Source organism: Psammomys obesus, unplaced genomic scaffold, assembly GCF_907164565.1.
Source record: "Psammomys obesus unplaced genomic scaffold, mPsaObe1.curated_primary_1811, whole genome shotgun sequence".
In the NCBI taxonomy this organism is placed as follows: domain Eukaryota; kingdom Metazoa; phylum Chordata; class Mammalia; order Rodentia; family Muridae; genus Psammomys; species Psammomys obesus.
In genome coordinates, this window is record NW_026593895.1 from 600,973 (window position 1) to 610,128 (window position 9,156).

At 55.5% G+C, this 9,156-nt stretch overlaps 1 protein-coding gene across 1 annotated transcript; it reads right to left on the reverse strand.

Moving 5' to 3' along the window:
* Positions 1-1,544: 1,544 nt before the first annotated feature.
* Positions 1,545-2,612, reverse strand: LOC129684305 (histone H1.10). Its single transcript, XM_055617423.1, has one exon. The coding sequence runs from the start codon at positions 2,455-2,457 to the stop codon at positions 1,891-1,893; it is 567 nt and encodes a 188-aa protein (XP_055473398.1). The 5' UTR covers positions 2,458-2,612; the 3' UTR covers positions 1,545-1,890.
* Between the last annotated feature and the right edge of the window lie 6,544 nt (positions 2,613-9,156).

Sequence of the window (9,156 nt, forward strand, 5' to 3'; positions counted from 1 at the left end):
TGAGGCCAGGTCTTAGGTCACATGACCAGGGGGTTGGAAGGGCAGCGGCTGGAGAAGTTCAGTAATTCCTGTAAACCCTGTAACCTGACATTGGAGTGGGCTGGGTCCCTAAAGGACAATTACAATGAGCAGGGGCCCTGCCCTACTGTGCTGGCTAGTTTTATGTCAACTTGACACAAGCCGGAGTCATCTGAGAAGGGGGAACCTCAACTGAGAAAGTGCCTCTCTAAGATCCTGCTGTAGGCAAGTGACAGGGCAATTTTTAAATTAGTGATCGGCAGGGGAGGGCCCAGACTGTTCCTGGTGGGGTCACCCCTGAGCTGGTGGTCCTGGGTTCTACAAAGAAAGCAGGCTGAGCAAGCCAGTAGATGTCACCCTCTATGGCCTGTCATCAGCTCCTGCCTTGGCTTCCCTCAATGGACTGTGACTTAGGATATGTAAGCTAAATAAACCCTTTCCTCCCTAAGTTGCTTTGGTCATGGTATTTCACCACAGCAATAGAAACCCTAAGACACCTATTGAAGAGTTGCCTGAGTTGTCAGCGTTTAGGAGAGCCTAGGCTGGGCCTGGGGTGGAAGCCAGAAGCCAATGGAAGATGGGTGACATAGGATGGGTGACAGAGGACGGTCCATTGAGCAGCATGGGATGGATAAGCCCATGCAAGGCAGGTGCACAGAGCTAGGAGTCAATGGAACAGCAGTGGGGAATGACAGCCTGAGAGGCATTGAGGGGTTCCAGAGCTCAGGAAAAGTCTCCAAAGAGTTAGCTGCGCAGGTTTCACCAGCATTCAGAGAAGGGCCACAGAGCCGCCTGTGGAGTACTGGGAACACACGGGCAGGCAAGCCAGCCTTCGGGAAACCTCCAAAGTCACCGTGGAGGCTGGCAAGGCTGTTTCCTAGGCTCAGCCCATCATGACCCTGTGGACAGGGTCTGCATCGTCTGGGAGTCCTTATCACAGCGGCCAGATTGGCGATGTCTAGTAGAGTCCAATTTAGCATGGTACCTGGCCATGTCCTTTGCAGGGAACTTTCAGCCAGGTACCAGACTCCAAGAGGCAGTGAAGTGGCCACTCTGTTCAGGTGGGTGAGTCAGCCTCATGATCACACCTGCCAAAAAAAGCTGCTCCCTTCCCACCCTCAGCCAATTCTAAGGCCCTTCCCCACTTTAAGAAAAAGTGATACAGAGAAAGCACCCTGTATCGCTCATGTAAGCCTGGCCCCGGCTCCCCCACCTTGTATGCGTACATACTCCCGCAGAACTTTAAAGGTCTTCCATCTGGCAAAAGTGTCCACTGTTAGACTAGATGCCGAGGTTCAATTCCCAACATGTGCACGACTATCCTGCACGTGCTGGACACTGTGGTGACCAGAGGCTGGAAACCTACACGTTTCTTAAGAGCGTTCCACTGGGAAGCTGTCTCAGGGAAGCCCTGACCCGCCTCTGCCAGCGCGGGCTGCTAGTTGCCTAGCTGATCTTAAGAACCTCGGCCGAACCCTTCCTCCCCTCCCCCACCCTCCCCCGCGCCCACAAGACAATGACAAGGGTCAAGGTTGGAACCGTTTATTGCGCCCCAGGAGAGCGACGGGCGGAGCAAGGCACCGCGCAACCGGAGCGCGGGATGGCCAGCGGCGGGCAAGGCAGGCAGGCGCCGCCAGGCCATTGGCGCCGCCGGGCCGGTAACCATGACGACGGCCGTTGCCAAGGGTGAGAGCCAATGGAGGCGTCGCCAGGGCGTTTCAAAAACCTAAAGCAAACAGAACGCAGCATCGCTGGGGGAGGGGCGGGGAAGGGACAGGGAGCAGGGACCTGGGCCAGGCCGAACCCTACGGAACCGGTACCCCGGGGATGGAGAGACGGAAAACTCGACAACGTCGACAGAACGCGGGGGCGTCACTTGCGGCCCTTGGGCACCTTGGGCACGCTGGGTTTGGCCGCCTTCTTCACCTTCTTCGCGCCGGCAGCCGCCGCCGCCTTCTTGCTCTTGTGCGCGCGCCGCTCGGGCTGCGGCCTGGCCGGCGTCCTGTCCGCCGCCGCCGTGCGCGCCTTGGGCGCGGGGCTGCTGGCCGCCGAGGTTCCGCGCCGCTCCGCGCCGCCCTCCAGCTTCTTGCGGTTCAGCTTGAAGGAGCCGTTGGCGCCGGTGCCCTTCACCTGCAGCAGCGTGTCGTTCTGCACCAGCGCCCGGATCGAGTACTTGAGGTAGGTGCGCCCGTTCTGCTGGTCGAACCACGCCACCTTCCTGGCCTCGGCGTAGATGCGCGCCAGGGAGGAGCCGCCACGCTCGCCCAGCTTGCGGATGGTCTCCACCACCAGCTGGCTGTACTTGCCCGGCTGGTTCTTCTTGCGGTTCTTCCTCCTCTTGGGCTGCGCGGGCGCCGCGGGGCCGCTCGCCTTGGCCGTCTTGCGGGCCGTCCCGTCGGCGCTCGTCGGCGGCAGGGCCTCCTCAAGCTCCACCGACATGGTGGCCAGCGGGTTGGTGACCGGCGGCGCGCGGTAGCCGGGGGGCCGCGCCGGGAAGAGGAAGGCGAGGGGCCGCGGCGGCGCCGGGGGGCTGGGGGCGCGCGGCGGCTCCAGGCGGGAGCGGCCGCGGCCTGGCCTGGGACCGGGCGGCAGGGCTGGGGTGCGGGCGGGGGCCGGGCCGGCCGCGGCGGGGCTGGGGGGGTGGGATGCGGAGAGCCTGCGGGGAGCGCGGCGGGGCTGCGCCGGCTCCGGAACTCTGGGCGTGCGCGCTGCGCTCTGGCGGAGAGCGCGCCCCACTCCGCTTTTATTTCCCCGTGGCGGACCACGTTGAGAACAACAACAGCCTGGGCCCAGGCCAGCGCCAACTTGTGCTTCTTGGAGCGCCTTCCGCGGCCACTGGCTCCGCCGCCTGCGGCTCCCGGACGCGGGTGCACCCTCAGCAGTGTGCCCTGGCCAGGGTCCGAGCCCACTGTACCTCACAGAGGCGGCCTGTGCCTAGGAGGGCTCGGCGGAGGGGCACAGAGCTGTGTACCCCAGGCTACACGAGCCTGGAGGAGGGGGGCGCCCGGTTTGGAAACGATTAGCTCGGGCCCCGGTCGAGACCCCAAAGTCCAGAGCTTTGCAGGCGGCAGCCAAGAGTGTTCCTCAGGCACCTGAATGAGGTCTGGGCCCAGGGGACCACAGGCCTACCCGCAGGAAGGGCATTAATTTGTCCCAACTAACACAGGGTACGCCCTCACGCGGCCGACAGGAGCAACTCGGAAGAACGAAGGTGCTGGGGCGGGGGTCTCCTCCAGATCCTAAGGGGACAGCAGAAGGGAAGTGCCCAGAGGTTGCACACTCGGGATCTTGGGCTTTTGGTGCCTGGCATCTCAAGGATGCGTCAGTGCAGGCACGACCACGGGGTCCTCTCCCCAGACACTCCACTACCATTCCCGGGTTCCAAGTACCCCTTTTTTGATGCTTAAGTAACCATCCTTGGTCCCTTAAAAATCAAATGGGGGCTCCAGGATGGACAGGTGTAAGGTTATGAACCCGAGGCACGTCCCTGAGAGGGTGTGGCGGGGGCTGGGGGCCGAATACTGCAACACTTGGTGACGGAAGGCTTGAAGGTGGTGGTGGTTCAGAGAAAGACCTGAAGTATAGGACGTCAGGATGACAGTGGAGAAGGGGCTGGTTCAGGCAGTGGCCAGCATGTGGAGGACACAGATACCACTTAGAGCCCATGCCAGCTTTGGGGAGGATCGGTGGCAGGCAGTTCCCTGGCCCCTTGGGTGAAGGGAGCCTTTGCCTGTAGATCAGGAAGGCCCTAACGAACTCCACTGGTCTCATAAATGAGGAAACGGAGATGCAAGATTCCCAGCCGTCAGATGCCTTTCAAACTCAGCACCTCGGGGTGCACCTGCCCCCTCCCCCCCATCAGTGTCGGGGTGGTAAAGAGCATCAGGAAGTGCCTGGGTTTAGTAGAGACCAGAGCCTGAGTCACCCCTTCTTTGGCCTCAGTCATCAGGAGGGCCCATGGGCCTGTGGAGCATTGGGGCACAGTGTGTGGGCGCAGGCTCTCCTGGACTCACTACCCTCTCTTTTAGAGTAGCTCATCCTGATGGCTTCAAACACCGTCCATGGACTGACGACACCCATTTCTTTCTCCAGCCAAGTAGGAGCCGGCTGCCTGTGCACTGGCCCAGCCTATTGGTCTTGTCACTCTGAGGTAGGATAGACAGGGAAAGTTACAGTGACATGAGGAGAGGCCCTCACTCTTGGATCTAGTTTGTCTTTTTTGCTAAGTCAAACTTAATACAGCTGATAAACCAAAATTGCTCTCAGAGATACCATTTCCTAAGACATCTAGCCATCAAATGAGCTGTAGTTAGGCCTGTAGCATGAATTCTTACCATATTAGCACTCTGTACTCCCTAATAGTCAAGAATGCATCTCACACCAGAGCGTGACTTCTCTAGTGTGTGAGCGCCGTGTGTGTGTGTGTGTGTGTGTGTGTGTGCATGCATGTGTCTGAGCAAAGGTACTGTTGGGCTTGGGTGTCTTTCTCAGTCACTCTGTACCTTATTTTCCCAGACAGGATCTCAGGGATCTTGTGTCTGCTTTAGTAGTCCTAATTACAGGTGTGTGTAGACAAACCCCGGTGGAGCCAGGGACTGGCTCTCCCGTACTCATGCTTGAGCATCGGCCTCCCGACACCGCCTCCCACCTCCCTCTGCTTTTTTCCCTTCCCTCGTTTTCTTCCCTTTCCTTCCCCTTTCTTCCCCTCTTCTTTCCCACACATACCCCTGTCTTGGAATTATGTTTGATCTGTTTGTCAGGGGTGAAGATACACAGACACTGCTCTCACACTCAGAGTTCCCTTAATTTTATAGAGACCTCTGTTCAGGCACATTTGAGGTTTTGATGCAGAAAATAATTTCACGACTAGCCAGAATGAAGCAGAGCTGGGGGTGTGTTCTGATGATGCTCAAGAGAAGGAAAGCACACTCAGAACCATGGATGTGGGCTTCGGTAAGGGAGTCAAGATGAGTTTCTTAGCATTGGCTGTGGGTCCCATTTGCTGGCTCTCAAGTTACATCTCTAAAGATTGCTAAGAACCCTTCTCTGTTCCCTTCCACCTTTCACTCATGCATGTTCAGAGGACGAAATGGGATGTCTTTCTCTGTCACCCTCCACCTTATTTCTTAGATATTTTGTGTATGTGAGTTTTGCCTACATGTATGTCTGTGCACCACGTATGTGCAGAAGTTGGAAGAAAGTGCTGGATCTTCAGGAACTTGAGTTATCAATGGCTGCAAACCACCATGTGGGTGCTTGGAACTGAATTTGGCTTCTCTGCAAGAGCTGAGTTAACTCGGTGCTCTTAACCATTGAGCTGCCTCTCAAGCCCCACTACCTTGTTTTTTGAGACAGGGTTTCTCACTGAACCTAGAGCAATTGTGCTAGACTGGCTGGCCAGTGATATTCCAGGGCCTGCCTGTTTCCAGTCCCATTATTGGGATTTTAGGGGCCTGCTGACTTCCTGGGCTTTTATGCAGGTGCTGAGAATTTGAACTCAGATCCTCATGTTTTTCGATCACAGGCCTTCAGAGCTGCCTTGGATGCAGTTACCCGCGTAGCTGAAACCAGGACCATTAGGACTGCAGAGGGGTGCAGGGAATGTCCTTTCCTTGTAAATAGGGTTTCTGGCGAGAGTCCTAGAAAGTTGCAGGCTTTTGGCTGGGGTAAGGAAACAGCCTTACTCAGTTACTCTGTTGGAATTCTTGCTTCTGTGCTGGTGAGAGGCTTCAGCCAGCTTCCTGGGTGAGCTCCCCTCTTTCCTCATGCCCCATAACTTTCCCGTGTCTTTCTCTTCTGCCTCACTTTTACTCTCTGAATATTGAACCTCACTAGCTTTGCTTCACTCTGGGTCCTCCTGAAATGTTTTCTGAGAAGCAGGTGAGGGCCTCGCTTCACCTAAGTGGTGGTCCCTAAGGAACAGGGACTTTAGGCTGCTGGTAGCTGTGCTGGGCTGTGTATTCCTGCTGACACTGCCAAGTCTGCCCCAAATTAACTTTCCCACCTCAGTCCAAACCCCCAGCCTCCCCTCACCGGGGGTTTGTGATAGGCAAAGTGCCAGCCTTCGCTAATGGACTCATCAGTGAGCCCTGCAGCAGCCGGGTCCAGGCTCTGCCCTGGCTTCAGCTTCAGCAATACTAGCCTTCTTTTTCCTTATACTTCACTGAGAGCTCCTGCTCAAGGCCTCTGCACCTCAGGCTTTGGGCACTGGCTGGTTTTCCCCTCTGGTCAGCAGGCTGCCTCCCAGCATTATTTCCTTCATAGCACTTTCCATCATCAGGTGCTGCCGCTTCTGTTTACACATGAGCTTGGCTCTGGTCTGTGTTTTCTGTTGTCTTTTTGTCTAGACGGAAACTTGCTATTTGAATTTTTTAAAATTATATTTAGTGGGGTGGAAAGGGCCACCACATGCATGTGTAGGTCAGAGGGCAACCAGTAAAAGCCATTGTTTTCTTCCCACTCTGTGTGTCAAGGTCGGCAGCCTCAAGTGAGCTCTCAAGAGCAGAGCCGTGTCTGTGGTACTCCCCATACCCAGTCAGATGGCATCTGAAGTGAGTGGCCCTTCTCCTTGGCAGCCTTGTAACTGGAAGATTTTAGGGACTGAGTTCAAGGGAGACACACTGAGGCAGACTGCCATTTTGGGTAGGGAATTTATTTGCATATTAACGCTATGGCAAAAGAACATGATGGAGGCTTGGAGGAGAGAGGTCAGGCCCATGAGGCAAGATGGGAGTCCCTTCTTAGCGGTTTCCGAAGGGGAGGTTTTGTACCTCGCAGTTGAGCAGGCGCAGCACTGGCTTGCACTCAGAAGCTGGGTTGAGTCTGTTACACTTGGCCCTCTCATGGAGTCTGGCAGTCTGAGGTCTGCAAACTCCCCTCAGGGAATAGTGGGCCTGCCATTCTCTTGGAAAGAGGGTTTCGACAAACAGTGTGTCAGGGGTCTATAGACACACAGGCTCTTGTAGAGGGCTTGCCAGTTCCCTCTTAGCAGTGGTAAGAGGCTGCTGCAGGCGGGCACATCCTGATTAGCTCCTCATCTTGAAACCTTATCTTACTGTCCTGACAAGGATGAAGACCTTCTAGTGCAGTGGTCCTCAGCCTTCCTAAGGCTGCGACTTTTAACACAGTTCCTCATGTTGTGGTGACTCTCCAACCATAAAATTATTTTGTTGCTACTTTATAACTCTAATTTTTCTACTGTTATGAATCATAATGTAAATATCTGTGTTTTCTGACCAGTGACCACCGGTGTCCCCTATGAAAGGGTCATTCAACCTTCTCAAGGGGTCACGGCCCCCAGATTGAGAGCCAGTGTTCTAAAGACCCACTTATATGTCCCTCCTGTTGGCTCTCAACACATTTCTATACATAGGAATGAATGTTCCCAAAATCTCTTTTGGGGGAAAAGAAAAAGGCTGAGGACAGAGTGGAGCTTGTTTCCTGGAAAGAGATTCCACAGGATTCTGACCACTTTTCTGACCACGCTGCTGGACGAGATGATAGAATAGTGTTGGAGACGTTGCTGGGACTCTATTTGTTCCTCTTCCCTGGGAAGCCAGTAAGTTCCCTTTTCTCTGTTGTTTGATAGACCTGTTGAGGATTGGTGGTCAGACTTCTCAGGCTGCGAGGGTCTGGTCCTCAGTCCAAACTGCTCGAGTGCCAGTCTCATACCCATGTGCAGAAGGTAGCTTCAGAAAATAATTGACAGGAACCAAGGTGCAACCTGGTTGAAGTGACACACAGACTCGGGAGGAGGCCCAGGACTCAGTACCTGTGCCTGCAAGCTGAATGGCCTTGAATGGTGGGCTTCAAAGAGGACAGAGGTGGATTGTGGGGGCAAGGAGTTTATTAGAAGAGTTATTAATGCCATGGACAGACAGACAGCAGCACGGCTGGGGCTCTGAGGAGAGTTCAGGTCTGCAGAGTCTGGGTCCCTTATCCGCCCTGAAGGGCGGGGGGGGGGGGGCATAACCTGCAGCCAGGCTTCCATTCTGCAGCAAGCTGCAGGGAAGAGGGAGAGGCCTGGGGTCTACCGACATGTAGCCACAGCTACTCCTCCACGGGAGAAATCCGGGTACTTGGACATCTGCTAGCGAGATTCAGACAGTGCTGTCAGAGGATGCCTGTCAGAATCTGGGGAGGGGTGTGACCGTGGCTGCTGCAGCTGGGGTGGCTAAGCGGCAGTCTGGCTTGGCCTCGGGGCTCTGGAAATGGAGGGCCTGTGGTGTCCTCAAGTCCTGGGCCAGAGCCAGGAGTGGGGCAAGGTAAATGTTCCCCACTTTAGGAATTTCAGGTGGCTTTATGGCCAGAAGGGAGCACAAAGGAAAAGTCTCAGTTGCTAGGATGGGAGGAAGGTGCCTTTCAGACGAAATGAGTATTGTGAAGCCACAATAGAGCCTTGTGACTAGACTGGGACTCATTTTGGCTCCACCCTCTGTTTGGCAGTGAGCTACCAGAGTGCCTTGTTGGTCAGTGGAAGCTGGAGTACGCAGGCCAGAGTGACCTATCTGCTGGAGAACAGTAGAGGGGCTGCAATGGGCCTCCAGATAGGGCCAGACCCCAGTTGGCAGTCCTGGTATGCCTGGGACCTAGCAGAGGTCCTCTGTGGTTTGGGCAAACATGTCCTAAGGAGGCCCTGTGGGAAGGATGGAGAGCCAGCAGGCCAGGACTTCACCATGGAGATCTGGAAGCCTAGGAATGGAGAGTTCTCATTCTAGGGCTCTGGGCTTGAGCCTTACGAGAACCACTGGTCCAGCAAAGGAGGTGACCCCACCTGCCCTTCTCCAGAAGCTGGGCAAGACCACACAGAGATTTGGGGGTGAAAATGGAGGCACCAGCCTGCTATGCTCTGCGTCTTGGCCAGTCACACCAGCAGCCTAGGCCATGTCTCAGATTCCTTTTTCATCGCCTTCTGGTTTGCTTGCGCACGTGAGCCCCAGTTAAGGCTCTGTTGCTGTGACATGCACAGATCTGAATTTGGAGGGCACTTACTCACATTTCTGGGATTTCTGTTGTTTTTTGATATGTGAACTGGCCTTATGGAAGAGAGAGGGAGGGGATGGTTAGAACAGGCGGCGGGAGAGGCAGCTGGTTAATCGGACTCTGGACTCAAATGTGGTGGGTAGCAGATGCCAACAG

Excerpts from the sequence above, each read along its gene's own strand:
- LOC129684305 (XM_055617423.1), bottom strand. The coding sequence starts at position 2,457 with ATGTCGGTGGAGCTTGAGGAGGCCCTGCCGCCGACGAGCGCCGACGGG.